At 49.1% G+C, this 18,807-nt stretch overlaps 1 protein-coding gene across 1 annotated transcript; it reads right to left on the reverse strand.

The window, feature by feature from the left end:
• Positions 1-2,972: 2,972 nt before the first annotated feature.
• TM9SF4 (transmembrane 9 superfamily member 4) lies at positions 2,973-18,768 on the reverse strand. Its single transcript, XM_053993082.1, has 18 exons — positions 18,679-18,768; positions 13,514-13,627; positions 11,954-12,053; positions 11,409-11,577; positions 11,201-11,330; positions 10,686-10,809; positions 9,755-9,873; positions 9,534-9,645; positions 9,065-9,135; positions 8,494-8,626; positions 7,913-7,994; positions 7,747-7,822; positions 7,325-7,408; positions 6,967-7,142; positions 6,586-6,649; positions 5,931-6,050; positions 5,331-5,420; positions 2,973-5,012 (listed from the first exon to the last, which is right to left on the reverse strand). The coding sequence occupies exons 1-18, from the start codon at positions 18,766-18,768 to the stop codon at positions 4,863-4,865; spliced, it is 2,004 nt and encodes a 667-aa protein (XP_053849057.1). The 3' UTR covers positions 2,973-4,862.
• Positions 18,769-18,807: the final 39 nt, after the last annotated feature.

The raw sequence follows: 18,807 nt of genomic DNA on the forward strand, positions 1-18,807 counted from the left end.
TGCAATTTCTACCTGGAGCCAGCTCTACGTCTTCCCACAGGCCACACACCACTAATCACACTAGCACGCAAACAGGTCGAGGAAAAACAGAACTGGTGTTCAGAAATGAGACCAGAAAACAGATCACATTCTGCTTCTCACAAATCCACACCAGGAGATGAGCTTGGCTTTCCTGTTCAAGGTACATTTTATTTCCATGTGCACAGGTGGGCTGCAGGAGGAGCCTGAAGCACCTTCCTCACTTTGTGCTTGTGGTTGAAGCCAGGTCTGTGTGGTCCTTTCCACCAGTGCCTAAATACCAGCATGGAAATAGAGCATACATGAGAGAGAGGGAGCTTCTCTCTATCAGATCACACAGACAAGGGAAGTTAAAAGCATTGCAAAAGATAACCGGGGAATTTGGAATTAATTTTTTTTATTACTACAAATAGGTCAGCTCTTCAGCTGGGGGAAGAACCCTCAATATTGAAGTGTCTTGTTACAAACCAACCATCCCCCACTTTTGTGTCTTTGTTTTGAACTACTGTGCAAGGGGATAACCAGCTCTAGCATGGAATGCACTGAGTGGATTGGGGACAGCTCCAGGGCCTGCAGGACAGGGACAGCCTCCAACACCTGGGACAGGCCAGGCTGCCTGAGTGTCCAGGTGAACAGGCCAGGGACTTGTCTGCAGCCCTTCTCCCTCTGTAGTCAGTGTCTTGCACTTGAAGGTAACACATGAGCTTTGCTCACAGCCCTCAGAGCCCACTTCAGGGTGCCACACAAGGATGTAGCAGCTTGCACGCTGCTACAGAACACTGCATCCCAGAACTTCTGCTAGAAGCTGCTCTGGAGTCTCAGATCTCCTCACCCTACTGAGTGCCTCAGCCTTGATGCTTTGTGGAGCTTTCCCACTTTAGTGATTCCTGATATCTAGGAGCAATTTTTAGAAAGACTGTTTTGTAACATTTGAACCAGTGTTTTCCTTAAATGAGGATATTGAAGAACACGGAGCTGGCTACTGATGTACTCTTGAGACCCAGGGTGGCTACAAGCAGGACAAAGAAGAACCTGTGGAACCTCTGGGAGCAGCCAAGCTCCAAAACTGCTGCTGGAAGAAAAGCTACCGAGTGGCCTTTGCAGCCACAAGTCATGCCAAGAACCCTCTCCCAGCACAAGCTCTGCCATCTCCCACAGGAGCCTGTAAACATCCCATTGGAACGTGAAGGGTTTGGAATTAGCCATGGGAGGGGATGGGAAAGCCACAGTGTCCCTCCATTCACACTGTCCCTTCTTGCACTGGTTCTGGACAGGCCCCGTGCCTGACCTCCCTCCCTGCAGCTACAGCTGCCAAAGCCAGAAACTTCCCATTGTTAAAGCTCAACTGGTTTTCTAAAAACAAACTTTCTAGCACTTTTACACAGAGTGAATAACCTTTTTTAAAGGAGTGTTTTGGGGGCTGTAAACAAGGTTTTTAAATTGTAATTAAGTGCCATTAGGAAATGTATGGTTCATCACTAAAATTAGCTCTTGCAAAATGAAGTTCAAATTGAGAGCATCTTTTATAATGAAGTTGTTTATTAAAAGCATTTGGATCACCTACCCCAGATGTCTTCATGGAGGGGAGTTCAGTTTTGGTTGGATTAAGACAGGATAGAATCATGAAGCAGGTCAAAGACACAGTTCTCTACATGAAGCCACAGAGGTTTTTAAATTTCTGCCAAGCAAAGAAATAGACCCACAAGAAAAAAACCCAGCACCCCACTGGGGAGGCAGCCACAGCAGACACCATTATCCCCTGTCAAGGAGAATGTTTGTTAGACAGAAAGTTCTGGTCGCTTGGTTTCACTAAAATTTCCAGCCCATGTGGCAGCATTTCAGACAAGTTCAGCCCATTCCCCCTCCCAAATAACCCCAACATGCTCTGCTCCCCACAGGCAGGAGAACAAGGACCAAACCTCAGCTTAAGCTACAACTGGCTGCAGGCACCAGCAGCATTTGTAGATGAAACAGGGCAAAGCACACAGGGCCCTCTTGGGATTCTCCTTCAGAACATGGATTAAAAGCTGACAGCCATGATCAGTGTTAGGTGCTTGTCTAAGAATGATCTAGTTTTCAGTTCTAGTTTTCATTCCTAATTCAGCCACCATTTAAACGTGCCCTTTCCTCAGCAGCTTTCCCCTGGCGCTGAGGACTGTGACAGAACGTGAGTACACTCATCTGCCAAAAACGAGAAATAAGTTCAGCATGGATTGTCCTGGTGCTGGAGCTGAAGCTTCCTTTGCCTTTTTAAAGGGAGAAGGGATTATTCTGATAATTTCTGAGTTTTAATTCAAGTATTTGTAGCTCTGGTCTCACTCAGACACTCAGCAGCCCCCGACACTGGACTCTGTAACCTGGGGGAATCACATCCATTGCTCTGCCAGGCAAACCATCTCAGGAAAAGGGAATTTGCTTTGCCTCCCTCGACCAGCTCTCCAACAGGGACTCATTGATCTGCCACACACCCCCCCTGCAGAAACACACAAGCCCTGGGAAGCCAATGGAGCTGGAAGCCAACGCTGAGGGCTCAGCTTCTGCAGCAGCAGCACTCCTCAATCTCCCTTCCGAGCTGTCCTCTCCCCTCTGCTGCTCTAAAGCACTGCCCAGCACTGCCATCCAACAGTACTGCTGCTCTGCCCATCAGTGCCACACATCAAACAATGTGTCTCACACAAGACACGAGTTGTTCAAGTGATCTTACCCAGCAGCACAGCAGCAGCAGATCCAAATGCCTCAACTGGTGGCATAATTACAATATATGGCAGCATTCAGGGCATGCCACACTGGGAGAAACTTAGCTTACCAGGAGAAAAATATTACAAAGCAAGCCAGAGTAGTCCAAGCTCTGCTTCTGGCTGAAGCCACACATCACACACACGGGTGTCAAACAGGCCAAGTGTTACAAAAATAAATTCTCCAGAAGTGGCTTAGGAGAACCCAAGAGAGCAGGATGACAGGACAATGGCAGATTTATTTACAATAGGACACAAAGAATACATACATTAATTAAAAATTACAAAGAATACAGAGAAAACACTTCAGGGAAGGGAGAGAAATCAATGCTGGCTGAGCCTCTCCACTGGGGCAGGGGCAGAAGAAAAAAAAAAAAAAATCAACTAAAATCTCAGAGAGGGACCTCAAATCAGAACTGACACAGAATTCCACATCACAGTTGGCTCACACATCCCCTCCTCCTTTTTTCCATCCATGATTCCTGGCTGATTAGACTTCGGCATGACAGGCAGGGCATGTCAAAGGAAGGGACACAGGCCCTTCCATGGACCTGTTGGAAACTTACGGAAGTTGGGGTTTAAAAAGGCCCCAAAGCCCTCCCTGGGAGCAAGGAGGGCTTTGGACAGTTTTGGGTTGGAATGATGTGACCTGTGGCAGCTGGTCATTGGAAGACCTTACTCGAAGAAGAAAAATTTTCATAGCTCTCACTAAAAAAAACTCTCCTCTGTAGTCTTGGCTGAATCCAGTGAGTCTGGGGATGGAGGGAACCTTCATTGCAACATTGCAACGTGGAACCTTTTTACTGATAAACATCACTGAAGAGACCAAAAAAAAAAAAAAAAAAACCCACAACCCAACTTCAACCTCTTTTAAAAAGAGCTTCCCATGGGCCGATTCAGGCATCCAGCCATGGGAAAAGAAGAGCCCATGTCAGCTATCCAGGAGAGCCTGGACTGTTTTTTGTGGAGAAGAACAAAATACAGCTATGGGGTGTACACTTTTCCTGTTCCCTGGAGGTAGAGAATTTCAGAGGAGGAGCAGAGAGCAGCAAGGGCAGCCGGAGCACAGGGCCAGTGAGAGAGCCCCGCTCCCAGCCATGGGACAGCTCACGGGGCCACCTGCCTGTGCCAGCCCCTTCAGCATGGCCTGCACCACCCTTGGGCAGCTCGGGCCCAACACTGCCTCAGATCACTTGGCACTGACACCGCGGCACCACAGCCATCTCCTGCAGGCTCTTCAGGATCCCAGTGGCATTCCCAGGAAGGAGCCTGACCTGATTCCTCACATCCAGAGCAGAGCTATTGACAGAACAAACTCCTGTAGTTACCTCACACCTCCTTCCAGTCCTGTATTCCAGCACAACCACGTCACTTCCACCAGGACCTTTTGTCCTGCCTTCTGAAGGAGAGGCAATCCCACCCTCCCACAGCGGCCTGTGCTGTCCGAGGCTGGAGGGAGGAAGAAGTGATGCTGAAGGTTGCTGAAGCTCTCTCAGGGTGAAATTGCACTTCCCAGGCTCTGAATGGCACCTCCAGCAAATTGTAAACAAGCCGAAGCCGGGACTTCAGTGATCGGAGTGCGCCGGACTCCCGCTGGGTGAGCCTTTAGGCTCCGGTTATTCTGCCGTAGTCAAGCTCCCTCTTCTGTGCAGACACGAAGGCAGGAGAAAAAAACCCAGTCTGATACTTGTCTGAAGAGTCTCCCTGAATCCTAGAGCACCCCAGGGGCTGGAAGAAAACGTTTTCACAAGTGTTTCCACTGCTGTCTCAAATCCGTTCATCATCAACATAAAAAAAAGGATGGATTAGCAAAAAGGGGGTTTACTTATACAGAGGGATATTTCTCTGCTAAAAAACTCCCTCAAATATGGAACAGGATAATAAAGTTAAAATGTAAGTTATCTACAGACCCCTTTTCCCCGCAGAAGTAGCCCAGAATCCATGTACACTGTGCCAAAGTTACATTCCAAATCGAGGAGTTAATTATTTCTCTTGTGACTCTCCCACTGGATTTTTGTTTCCTTAAAAAGAGCTGGGAGAAGATGTCCCTGTCCCTCCCAGGAGGACACGTGTTCAGAGGTGTCTGATTCCTGCTGGGGGATTCCAGCTTCAGTCGATTTTCACGGCAGCGTAGATCTTCCTCACGAACATGTAGGCTGCGTAGAAGCCAATGGTGCCCGTCAGGAGCCAGAAGGACAGGACCATGAGGGCAGTGTAGCCAAAGTACAGTAAGGAGGGAATGAACTCAACAATATCCAGCTGAAACAGAAGAGGATGAAAAAAGTCAGCGAAATAACACACAGAGATGACAAACCAACCTCTGCAAGGGGAGCTCTGGCAGAGGGAGGAAAACTTTCATTTTTGTCCAGCTGGCGGGAGATCCCCTTTGAGGTGGGGTCAGGGAATGCTGCTCTGTGCAAGTCCTGGGGCACCTACACCCTCCTCTCCTGTCTGGAAGGTCTGTGAGCCCTGCCTTGGGCTGACATAGGCAGACTGGGACTTAGCAGGCCCACCATTTCCTTTCCCAAATCCCACAGTCACCCCCAAAAACGTGGCACTTTCACCCAGGAGGAATACCTTGTTCACAAAGTAGAAGACAGCATAGATCAGCACGTAGAAGGCAGATCCTCCAGACACCAGGAAGGTCCTCCACCACCAGCGGTAATCCTGACAGGATAAAGAGCCTCATTATCCCCCTGACTTTCTTCTCCCCAGGCACTGCCTCAGGGAAGCTGTGACCATTCCAGGACAGGGAGAACACCACCCATCTTCCTTCAAAGGAAATCCACAATTTGGGACTGGGGAACTTTTTCTGTCACAAAAGTGTTTCTAAAGCAAGAGATGTGATGCTGACAGTCAGGCTCAAAGCACCTGCTGCACAACGACATGGCTCACCTTTGGTCCTGCAGTTTGTTTTGTATGTGGATGGAATGGAACAGTTTGGGAACAGCTCAAAACACCCTGTGCCCAGCAAAATTCCTGGTATGAAACCACAGTTCCCAGCCTAACAGATAACCAAGGAGCTTTAATTCCCTTTAGAGTGAAGAGACATTGGGGACAATCACACCTGTGAAGCTGGGCCACACTAATCTTTGCTAGCAGCAGCAATAATGGGATCTGTGCTTTTCCAGAAGCAAGTACCCCATGCTACCCAAATTACAAACATGGAAATCTCACCTCAGCACAGAGCTGGAAATACACCATGACAATGCTGATCTGGGAGCAGGATACCACCAGAATTATAAACACCAGGAAGAGGAAGCCAAAAAGGTAATAGAACTGGTTCTCCCAGATTGCCTGAAATAAACACACAGCATGAATTTATTTCCATGTTACTGTGATCAATCACTGAACATGAGACTAACTTCTGGCAGCCAGCCAGGGGAAGATGAGGAGCCCCTCAGCCTCACCTAGATGAAACCACAAATCTAATGCATTTCACAATATCACTTCAGAGGATTCAGGTTGCAAAAAGGTGCACAAGGACACCTCTGAGATAGCTTGTTCATTCCCCGGCATCTCCCAAGCAATGGAACAGCAAATTCTTCCCCATCCACACAAGGTGAAAACGGGTAGCAGCAGAACCTGAGTGACTGTCTCAAGACCAGGACCCCTCCTTGATGTAATGTTACAGTAAATCTTGTCTTTACCACAAAACCACCAGGAGAGCCCCACAGCTCTCTCTGGAAACTACTGAATGGCCTGGAAGAAACCAGCTACCCGTTTCAGAGAACAAAGGAACAGGAGACTGCTCCAGTGGAAGCCCCCTCCCTTTCAAAAGCTTTGGCATGAAAGTGATCCTATTGAGGAGGAAAGTGGGTTAAATGCTTACACTGAAAATGAAGAACAGTTCGATGAACATGGCTCCGAAAGGCAGAATACCAGCCATGAGGATCCTACAGAGCAGAAACAAAAACCATAAGCAGCACAATATAACTGTCTGGACATTAAAAATTCCTTGAACACTCCAAGCAAAGGCTCTACATTTCCAGATTACTACATTTCACAGGCAATGGCACAGCTGCTCCCACTGTTGAGCACGTACCACGGCTACAAGTACCCCTCATACCACATCCAAATTATTGATGTGGTCTCAAGGAACCCGATCTGCCATCTGTCCATGTCCCAAGAGCAGCAGGTGACATTCAGCAACCCAAGGGGACCAAGGGGAGAGGGCTTAACTCACCATATTTCCCAGACACTTATCACTCACCCCACAAATTTGTTCATATACCACCTCTGCTCCGGGATCTGCCTGGGAATCTGATTTGTCCGTACAGGATTGTCATACGGCTGCTTGCGAAATCCAAAGTAGTAACCCAGGTAGACCAAAGGCAAGGAGATCCCAAACCACATGCAGAGCAAGGCCACCATGGTAGGGAAAGGCACCTGGAATCACACCAAGAGCCACAGAAGTGAGGCTGACAGCTCTCTTGTCCTGGGGACGGATGTCATTGGCCAAGCCAAACCTCCAGTCACCCACTTGGAAAGGTCTGGGAAGCCAAGTGAGTCCCTATCAGCCCAGTGACCCTCTCCCACCCAGCAGGCCCCAGGCTGAGGGTGGCACCTACCGCACCAGAGGAGTGTTTCCCCCAGATGAAGCAGTTGAGGACAAAGCAGATGCCAAAGACAACACCTGGGTACAGCGTCGCTGTCTGCAAGAGGAAACCACAGCATAAGAGAAAGCACCTGATTCATCAGCCACATGTTCCTATGGAATGAGTCTATCCCTGAGACAAGGCACATGTGGAGAAGTGCCCCTTTTGTTACAGGACAAGGACACAGAGCTGGGCTGTGGGGAGGATCTTGGACAATCCTCTTTGCTCTAGTATGTGCTCTGGTGGTGCCTTTTCTGTACAGCTACAAGGACTCAACCCACAGTAAATGTGCAGCACAGCCAGACTGTGTCCAGCTACCACAAATGTGTGGAGCTTAGCCACACATTTTGCCATCAGCACACCTGGATAAACAGCACAGAACATCCAAGACTCACACAAAAGGCTCCCTTCTTCCATCGATGGCCTTTCAGAGTCCGGTATAAGCGGCCAGCAAAGAATCCACCAAAAACCCTGGACAGAAACAAGCCAAGTCAACAAAAATGAGCTGCTGTTGCTGGGGAGAGGCAGGACAGCACAGGGGGAAGCCGTGGAGACACCTACCCCATGAACATGAAGAGGAAGCAGGCAGTTGTCATCAGCGCGCCCCGGCTCGAAGGCGACAGCATCCCCAGCATAGCAACAACTGCAGAGGGAAACAGGACAAGGAACAGCAGCTCTGAGGGACATGTGCTGCAGCAGCTCAAGGACAGGGGCCTGTCCCATCTGCAGCCCATAGCTGCCTGTAATGCCTGCACAGGCCTGGTTTCCTCCACAGCATAATGAATCCATAGCCTCCAGCACTGGCCAGAGAGGAAGGCACAGCTTTGATCTCAGCTACAGACCATGCTTCAGCCTCAGCTTCCCCAGGAATGGGAGTAGGTGCAGCTCAGCAGGCAAGGCACACCTGTACAAAAGTCTCCCCGCCCACTATAAGCCAGGGCTCACAGCTTGGCAAAGGAAATAAAATCACACAAAGCTGCCTTCAGCTGGGCAATGTCATCCAGCAGCTCTGCAGCCCAGGCTGGTGGCAACAGGAAGCAGCTTCATGGGCTTCACTCCAGCTAAGGTGAGCACAGGGTGAAGTCAAACATCCTCAAGCATCATTCATGTTACAGCCACCCCATGCAACATGTGCCACTTACAGATGACAATCAGGATCATACAGAAGAGCTGAATTCCAGAACCCAGAAGAGAGCTGAGGATCATAGGGTACTGTGGAGGCCTGAAGACATCTCCATGCACAAGTTTCCAACCAGATTCCTCCATGGTATCTTCCTATAGCAACAACAGAAAAAGGAGGTTATTTAGATGTGATACACCAGTGGAAATTAAGGTCCTAGACAGCCAGTCTAAGAAGTTAACTTTCCTGGATCCTGTTTTTCTACTGAATTTTACCATTCTAGCCGAGAAACTTCTTTGTTCTTGGGCTAAAAAACCTCTGAGACCTGAATTGTCAGTGTCAGGACACACATTTACAGAGCTTCAGCATTTACATTTGCAGTCACTCCTTAGGTCTGAAGACATCCTAACTAGCATGTGACTGTTCAGGCAGAAAAAGGTGTGTGACAGCACAACACAACTGCCCATCCCATGGCCAGGGCTCAAAGGAAAACAGGGGCAAGGGAAGAGACAATACAGCCAAATCTGCACACTAGAGCCCTCCTGGCCTGTGCTTCCCTCCCTCTAATCCCAGCCCAAGGAACAAACACATACAATGTCATCTTCTTTGTTGTAGTTGGCAATGTCCTTCCGCAGAGTCCGGATGATGATCATGCTGAGAATCCCTGAAAACAAGCACAGAGTTCAGCTCCAAGGCTCCCACATGGCTGTGCTGCTTTCATGCACCAGCACTCTGTTCTGGCTGGGACAGGAGGTCTTGAGTCATCAGCAAAGACAGAAACAAAACCCCAAGGAGCAGGGAAGGCAGTATTCCAGCAGAAATGGGGCATTGTGGCTTTCGTATGGGTTTTTTTACTCCCTTAATAACCCCAGTATGAGAAAGGCTGGTAACTGCCTGACCCCACAGGACACTGCTTGAACGGGGGGGCTTAAATTTGTTTCCCGCTCCTTCTGACCAGGTTCAGATGTGGCCACATGCTCCTTGAGCTACCTGCAGCTAAGGCTTAAAGAAAATTCCCTGCAGATAATGGTAAAGCCTTCCTCTCCCCACACACACTCTCACCTGAAAGGAAAAAGACGACCACAACCGAGTTAATGATAGAAAACCAGTGGATCTGCACGTCACTCATGGTCAGGTATGTGTCCCAGCGGGAAGCCCACTTAATGTCACTTTCCTGAAAGAACAGGAGAGTTCTCACACCAGCACATTCCCAATGTCTTCCACAACTCCAGTGACAGACACTTGGAGCATCACTGCCAGCCAGCTCCCCAGTACTGCCTCACCTCCCAGTGCACAGAGTAGGTGAAGAGCAACTGATTCTCTTTAGTAGGATCTATTTCCTGAGGGGCAGAGCCCGTGGCTTCGGGCAGGGTGCACATGCTCTTCTCATCAGCCTTCAAGTCTGTAAGGGAAAGCAGAGCACACAGTGAGCCCTTCCCTCAGGGACCACCTCTCCTACTGAGCATCACTCTGAGGGCATCGGGTTGCAGTAATTCCAGGTGGGGAATTACCTGCTCTGCTCTGCAGTTTGCAAAACTATTCTCCTGACCAGCAGTGGAGCACCATTAACAAGCTTTCAGGAAAGCTATGCACAGGGCTCTCCTTAACTGGAAGGATAAAAGCCAGAGGTTCTGAAGCCAAGGATCTAGACCATGAACAAATCCTCTATTCCACATGATATGGTGAGAAACAAGACCTCTGCAGCAGTGCTTGCCCTGCCAGAGGGGAGCTGCATGGGGTGATCTACAGCATGAGCAACTGCCCTTCTAGACACCCTTTTCCATTGGGCTCACTGAAGTAGGAGTGTTTTCCCCTAAGCATTATTTTTAAATTTCAATCCCCCAGAACAGTTCCAAACATCCTGTGTGTCCCTGAACCAGCACAGAGTGTCCCAGTCAGGGAGATCTGTGCCACAGCTAATAGCTAGAATGCCAGACATGCCTCATACCAGATGACACAGTGCAAAAAAATCCAACCCCAAAACCTCAAACTCAGATCTTTTTACAGGAATTGATTTTCCATGGATTGCAGTTCATGGATATGTCTCTGTTGTTGGTACTTCCTTAATAACAAAGTGGTTTATTATTCTTGTAATTTAGACTCATTTCTGTGCCCTGTGAGGCAACAACTGGCACCCTGCTACATCAGTGGCATCTGCCTTTTGTCCATACAGGAGATTCTTCCCCCTTGCTCCCCTCCTCAAGGGTCTCTTACCTTCCAGTTTAATGCTCTGGGGAATCACCTCAAAGCGCACCACCCTGTAGGTGTGCTCCTGGCTCTCTTCCACATCCTCTCTGTGGTAGTAAAGGATGAAGGAGAGGTGGTTGTGCAGGTAGAACTGAAATAGTGACATAAAGTAAAACATCAGCACCCTATGGGAGGAAGAGGCAAAGCTGAGAAGCAACAACTGCAGAAAACAGCTTCAGTGGGGGAAAACTAAAGACTCCAACACCAGAGATCAGCCAGTCTTGGGGGCACAGTGCCTTTGCTCTGTTGAGAGGAAACCACTGCATGAGCCTGTCCAAAGTTACACAGTGAATAAAAGCAAGGACTCCTGGCTTTCCCACCTTCCCACCCACCCTCTCCTGCCCACAAGAGACCCCTCTCTCATATTTACACTATTAATAAAACCTTTTGGTTGCATTCCCAATTCTGATACTCTCTGACAGACCTCTAACAGACACCCACATCTCCTCCAGGCACCCTCACACAGCACCTCAGTTCTCTACCTTGTTACCGTCCATAAACCCAAGCCTATATCCATGCTCGAACTGCACATCCTTCTCCTTCTTCTTCTCCTCTTCCTCACGATTGGAATAAAACTCCAGCCGTGTTGCCACAGGGAGGTTATCAGCAATGCTGAAAACACAGATTTCAGATCAAATTTGTCCACAGCACCAAACTCCCCCGACACAAACCCATGCTCGAGTGACTCACAGGTGGACGTAGTAATCCTCCCTGATGCGCTCGGCGATGAGCTTGCTCTGCTCCACTGTCAGAGTGACTGGCTTGTTGGGAAAGTTGCACAGAACTTCACATTTCTTCTCCACATTCATGGAAACCTGGAAAGGTGTATTTACAATTCGGTCCCCTCGAAGAACCTCACCTGGAAAACAGGAAAACATGAGCAGGGTTGGAGACTGCCAGGTTTCCTGCTGCTGATCCTGCTGCCAGGCATTGTGCAGCTGCAGGGACCACAGCAAGTCTCCTTTGCTGCCAAGCTGCAAGGATAAGATTGCAAGTCAGTATACTTGCGAGCATGGATACTTTGTTGGAAGTATCAAGCCCTGCTTATGAAGCAGGATACACGCTCTCCTTCAGGACAGGCACTTCCTCTGTCCAACACATGGACACTGCCATTTGCAGACAGCCAGCATGCAGTGAATCAGAGGAAGCAGCTTCTCTCAGCTCAGCAGAAGTGACACTTGCAATTGCTTTTACCCCTTTAAACACCCCCCCCACACTGTCTGACAGGTACACACCGAGGTTCTCAGCCTTGTATGTGATCTTGCTGGGCTGGCAGAAGGGCAGTGAGTAGTACTCATAGGGCAGCTGGGTTCGGGAGCTCGTCAGCTTCACAGCCTGCAGGAAGAATGGAAGGATTATCCCCAGGAAAAAACTCCAGATAATTTCCTGTCCTCTCAGCATCATCCTGAAGCTGATGCTTTCTTCAAGACACCTTCCATAAAGCTCACTTCCAGAAGATACTATTACTACTACTAATATTAAAAATAGTAACAGAGACAGATGTTCCTGAGAGACTTCCAGTAGCAATTCATTCGCAGAGAAACATTCAAAGAACAAAACATGGTGGTTTCACAAATTTATGTCTCAGTGGAGTCCTAAGAAACAACAAAGAGCTCAAAAGAGATTCAAGAGTCACATTTCATACAAGATTTCCTCAAACAAAAATTCATATCCCACTGGACCTAGAGGTCTGGCCTCCAGTGCTATGAAGAGTTCAACAGTTTTAATCTCTGCAAGGAAAGCAAGAGAGCCATCAGTCTGGGAAGACAAGGTGACCAACCACAAACATTCCTGGAGAGTTTCCACAAATCACAGGGTACAAGGGAAGTGCAGAGACATACCACAACAGCCAAGACCACAGTTCCTCTGAAAAACAGAAGTGTTTTGTCACACAGCCAAGCTTGTTTATTGGAAGAGTGCTGGCAAACACACTGACTTGCCTAGGCACTTGAGGAAGCATTTAGCTCCTGAAATCCCTTTGAGAACAGCTATTCCAAAACCCTCTTCTGCTGGGAAGCTTACTGTAGCCACAGGCAAGTCTCATTTGCTTAAAAATAGCCTACGTCTGGCAGTCTGTGGCCAAAGAAAAAGCTGTGCTGGAGCTTCACGTGAGAGCAGCCAACCTCAGCAGTCCCAAGGGTGCTGGATTTGCTGAGACAGAGGCCACAGCTTAAGAAAATAAATGAAATGAGCTATAAATCACTGATGTCTGAAAGCAAAGCCTGGCTTCCTCGTGGATAGGTGTAGCAGCTCTGTCATTGAGTACTAGCAACGCTGCACAGGAACAGCTCTCAGCAAGGTTGGGCTGAAAGACCTGCAAGGCTCAAGCACAAACACCTCCACCTGGGAAGAGCTTCTCATGGATTTCCCTGAAGGCACAACATGAGCAAACTGGGTATTGAGAAGGTCTGATTCAGACCTTATTCCACCATTCACCTTCCACCTAAAGGCACACTCTGCATAAGCACATTTAGAGTCAGTATAATGCTGGAGAAAATAAATTCACTTCAAAGTCACTATGAGAAAGGAACCCTTTTCCCAAACAAAGCAACATCTTGAGGACTTCGGGGCAACTGCTGAAGGAATTTGGTAGAAGAGATCAGGGGCAAGAACAGGAATTGTGTTGAGACCCGAGTGCTGTGAAGCAGGGGACATATCTGAACACAAAACTTGAGCAACAGGATCCCCAAACTTAACTTTCCAGCCCATCTTTGCTGCTATGGTATAAAAAAGAAAAAACCCAAAAGACAAAATACCCCAAACCAAACAGATTAACAGCACTGAGTTTATCCTACCTTTATTTCTACGGGATCATTGCGGTGGAAGTTGATGGGAGCCACCCCAGGTACATAGAACGAGTCTGTGCTGTGCAGCAACAACAGCAGGCCCAGCACATATCTCAGCCTTTCCTGCAAAAAGGAGAAGGAACGGTAAAATACAACAGAAACACTGGAACAACATCAGAGATGGGCAATAACACTGGAAATGTTCATCCCAGACATCAGAAAGGCTGCAAAGTCAGGTGACTAAACAGAAATTAAATTCACAAAAGCTGTTCTTAGCTTTGTTTTGTGATCCTCATCAAGTCACCTTCCACTCAGCATGTCTCTGCCTCTTCATCTGCAATTAGGAAAACTTTGGCTTTGCTCAACCATAAGAAAAATGCCATTTTTATCTGCACCTTGGGGCATCAAGCAGGCCATCATTTTACTTTTCTGCTCACCCCCACTGAGCTTCCTGTGTTAGAAAACTCCATGGACTAGTAGAGAAGAGGGCTGTAGCCCTGGCACTGGATGTGTGTCAGCTCTGCACAGCAGCAGTTACCCTGGAGCTGATTACAGATAGATGCTCACAGGCCACTACCAGCAGAGGAGTAGTTACTGCAGAGTCAGGTGTGACAGCAGTAACTGCACCCAAAGGGACAGTCACATCACCCCTCCCTCCTGCTCCATCACCACTCTGCTCTCCTTGCCCCTCCAGGCCACAGCACAGCTCAGTAACATGGCAAAAACTTTTTCAGCCCTTTTTTAGGGAGCAGGGTGACAAGTCAGGCTGGAAGGTTCAATTAACTCTATGAGGGTTCCAGGAGAACCCAGACCCTAAGACAGCCACAGCAAACCCTTTCTTTAACACACCTTGCTGCCTCCTCAGCCCCTCCCATTACCGCAGGTAACCCAGCTGAGCATGGGCAGGAAGGCTGTGAAATGAAAATTCAGCTTTAAAGAGTATTAGCCAGCAGCAGCCTGCCTGGATTAGGACATCAGCTCTGGTATAGTCTCACTAGTTTCAGTCCCCTCTCTTGAACTCCCTGTGTGTATGACACCACTGGAAAACCACACAAAACCTGGTTTGGTTTGGGACAACTCTTGAGCTAATGCTGCAGACATAAGAAACAAAATCCCCACTGTCCCTGTGTGTCCTCAGCACCATCAGTCAGACAATACCAGAGGGAACACACCACAGGCCAGGTGTGACAAATGACAGCTCTATCATGGAAACCTTTCCTCAGGTTGGAGGGGGAGAAAAAAAAAAAATCTGTGTTTATTGCCCCCACACCTCTTCTTCTTCATCACCTTCCTCCTGTCTCATTCTAAGGCAAGGAAAATATATTTGGCCTGGACACCTGTGAGGGCCAACCAGAGCACGCAGAATTAGTGGAACTGAGCAGGATGGAGAGGAAAAAAAAAAAAAGGGAGAAATATCAGGGGGTTGAAAGCCTAAAATGTATTTAAGATGCAAATGCTAGGCACCTACAGAAAATATGAAAACTGAATAATCAGATACATATGGCCTTCCAGTACCTGAAGGGAGCCTACAAGAAAAATTGAGAGAGACTATTTACAAGACCATGGAGTACAGGACAAGGGGGAACAGCTTTAAACTGACAGAGTAGGGTTAGATTGTATATTAGGAAGAAATTCTTCCTTGTGAGGGTGGTGAGGCATTGGCACAGACTGCCCAGAGAAGCTGTGGCTGCCCCATCCCTGGAATTGTTCAAGACCAGGTTGGATGGAGTTTGGAGCAGCCTGGGATAGTGGAACGTTTCCCTGTCCATGGAATGAGATGAGTTTTAAGGACCCTGCCAACCCACACCATGCTGTGATTCTGTGATCTTTTTTGCTTACAAAGGGGATTTTCAGATCTATTCTAAGCATAGCCAAATACACTTGGAGCAGGCATAAAGCCCCAGGAAACACTCTTGCTAAAACTGCCTGACCTTCAATACTGATCTGCCTTGAGGCAACATGGGGCTTATTTTCTGTGCTCCACTAAATTTTGCCTTTACAGTCTTTAAAGGGAGTGTTCATTGGCTCTCCACAGAGTAGGAAAAGGTCTTCTGCACAGGGGAAGCAGTGGAAGGAATCTGCACTCTTGTCCCACACTGCACTCCAGCAACCTGCAGCCCTTATCTCATTTGTCACTGAAGTGACAGACCTACACAATGTTACTCAAAAATCAAAACCACACCACTGCCACCCATGCCCCAGCAGGCTGGGAGGTGAAAAGACCAAGACAGAACTTTGGCAGACACTCAGGAGACACATGAGCATGAAGAAGATGGCATTTTTGATGACAATTTTGGCAGAAATCAGGTTGTCTTTGCATACAGATGATGATGACTCAGACAGCACCAGGCAACAGGAAAGACAAGAGGGCGACTCTGTAAAGCCTTGCCAGGAAAGAACAGTTGGTAGCAAGAAAGGGGGAAGCTGCTATGCAACAGGTGTGGGAAGCTTTGGAAGCGAAATATGAAGAAATGCCCAGTGCAGGCTCCTGAGCTGGCAGAGCACAGGGAAGCTGCAGCCAGGGGCCTTACTCATCAGGACCTTTGCTCTTGTACTGACAAATGTGCCTCATTTTCTCCAAACAAAGGCAGCAGCTCAGAAATGGCAACATGGACACCCCTCAAAACACCTGTGTAACTCATGGGCCTGGCCAGGTGATTGTCTCACACAGGGGATGCCTGCAAGCTGAGTTCTCTCCTGTGCCAGGTCAGAACTTCCAGAAGGGAGCTCTGTTTTGGTGCGGTCACGGAGCCCTGGCAAGCCCAGACTTCCAGCAAACAGGACACACAGCTTCACAGCCTTTTCCATTTACATTTGAAAAACATGCAAAAAGCCCCCTCAAATTATAGTCTTGCATCTGAGGTGCTAGAAAATCGTGTAATGGTGCAACAACTAGCATAACAAATATGCACAACCCCAGACTGAGAAAAACCCAGCTCCAAGTAGGCAAAAATAGTTCAGATTGTCTAAGCCTGATTATTTTCCTATCTGCAGACATGCAGAGACACCCTTTCTTAGGAGAATATGATCTAAATAAAAGAAGTAACTGCAGGAGAACTATCACCCCCATTCCTGTCCCTCAGATCAAAAGTTCACACACAAACCCTCTCCAAGAAGGCACTTCTGGATAATTATCACCAGTCTTGGGGCTTGCAGACAATCCCAGATTTATCCCATTCAGAAAGACTTATAATTTTCTGTGACTTGCCACTTTCTGTGAATTCACAGAAGGTTCACAAACCACGCTGCCAAAACAGAGGACTTGTTCTCTAAACCCCAGTCTGACCCAGCATGAAAAAGCCCTAAAACATCCAGTTATTACCACACTTGTCCCTCCCTCGGACTCGTGGTCCCTCCAGCTACCACTGCCAGAGTCTGACATTTATTTAAGGGAAAGGAGAAACAGCAGCTGTTCCCTGGGGCACTCTGCAACAGCTCCAGCATGCTCCAGAGGGTCCATGGCCTGGCCATGTGCACCCAGGATATTCCTGCCCAGGTTACTGCCAACAACTCGAAGAGACCCTCAAGCAGCAGCAATTTCAAGCATCTGAACTGAGCTGGTGCTGTACCAGGGCTGGTTTAGGTCTTAAGGGTTTCCCAATCCACATAGGAACTGAAGAACAGAACACAGGATTTGTTCAAAGAGAAGAAAAGGAAATAGGAAATGACAGTGATGGATATCATGACTTGTCCCATCTCTTTTTGGCAGAGAAAGGCAGGAGGGACATCAAAGAGCCATAATCAAGAGCTTTTTAACTTTCAAAGACAGCTCTGAAGAAAAACAAGGAAAACTACCTGTGCAGAGCCATTTGTCCAAATGGATTCACACAGCTCTCCCATCCCATTCAATTTACTGAAACTTTTTTACAATGGTGACAGAAAGGGAGGAAAGCTACAGCCCACTACTCTGTGGGAGCAAAAAAAACCAACAAGCTCTCTCACACATGTAACCTTCATTCTGCCCTCAGGCACATTAGCAGGACAGAACAGTGCTAATGCTACCCTGACACTCATCCCCTCTTCCAGGGCTGCCTCCTGGGATGATCCTGACAACTGTTTGGATAAGCTCATCTTTATTACATCCCTGCCCCTCTCACCTTGCACTGGAAGAAACACCAAGAGCCCTTCAGAAGGGGGCAAGTGCTGCATTCACATTGACTTCAGAGATCCTCTGACACCAGAAGAGCTGCTGGCAGCCTTCTCTGCCCTTCACACAACAAGAGAGCCACGAGGAAATTCCCAGTAGGACCATCCCTAGCTCTCAGAGCCAGCTGAGCACTCCCTCCCTCCTGCCTGGGGGAAAGCCAGCAGGGAGTGAAGATGCTTAAAGCAAATTAAAGGAAAACCTTGGCTCTCCCAATCTCTCAGTGAGTCACCTCACAGCCCAGCCAGCAGCGACCTTTGTATCAGTACACATCCTTTATCCACATCACTAGTCCTGCAATGCACTGCCACAAAAATATCCTCCTGTGAAAGCAAGGAGGAAATCCGTTTGACTCCTACAAGACTTCAAGGCAGATAACAAATGTCTCAGCAGCTTGTTTTCTCCTCTGTGAGGTAGCACTGATGCTCACCAGGAACACCTTCAGTTCTCTGAGGATCCAAGGAATCATTCAAGAGTAATAACAGGGATGCTGGGACGCGGGAAGCTGAAGAAGCTGCTCAAACCCGGACCCGACAACCACCACCAAACATTTGTGAAAACCACACAGAGCAACAGCCTCCGTGCTTGGCACCAGCCCCGGGCCCAGGCTGACACCTCGCAAGGGAAGGCAAAAGGACGTGCCGGTGCTCCCTACAACCCACACCGCTCCGAGCCCCCCGCCCGGCCCCTCCTGCCCAGACACCGCCGTGAACCGCATAAGGGAGCCAATTTTGCTGCCGAGGGAGCGCCGGGCAGGCGGGACAGGAACCCGCTGGGCTCCCCTGGGCACCGAGCAGCGGCCCGAGCCCTGCCCTCCACAGGTGACACCTCCGGGAGACGCGGGGCAGCTGCAAGGCCCCGGGCGGGACCGAGGAGCCTCCTCCCCCCAGAGGCCGAGCCCGCATCCCTCCCAGCGCGGTGCAGGCCCGACCGCAGCCCCCGAACCGAGCTCCGCGGCGGGACGGCCGCCGGGCCGGGCCGGGGCACAGCGGGCGGGACGCGGGGCCGGGCCGGGCCCCGCCGCACTCACCATCGCCGCCGACGCCGCCATCTTGGATCCACGTGTCGGCGCTGACGCCACCGGAAGCAGCTCACGGTTGGCTGCGGGGCCGATCGCCATGGCGACCGCGGCGGCCGGGCAGGACCGCGCCGGGCGGCC

The sequence above is a fragment of the Vidua macroura genome, chromosome 17 (genome assembly GCF_024509145.1).
Source record: "Vidua macroura isolate BioBank_ID:100142 chromosome 17, ASM2450914v1, whole genome shotgun sequence".
Taxonomy (NCBI): domain Eukaryota; kingdom Metazoa; phylum Chordata; class Aves; order Passeriformes; family Viduidae; genus Vidua; species Vidua macroura.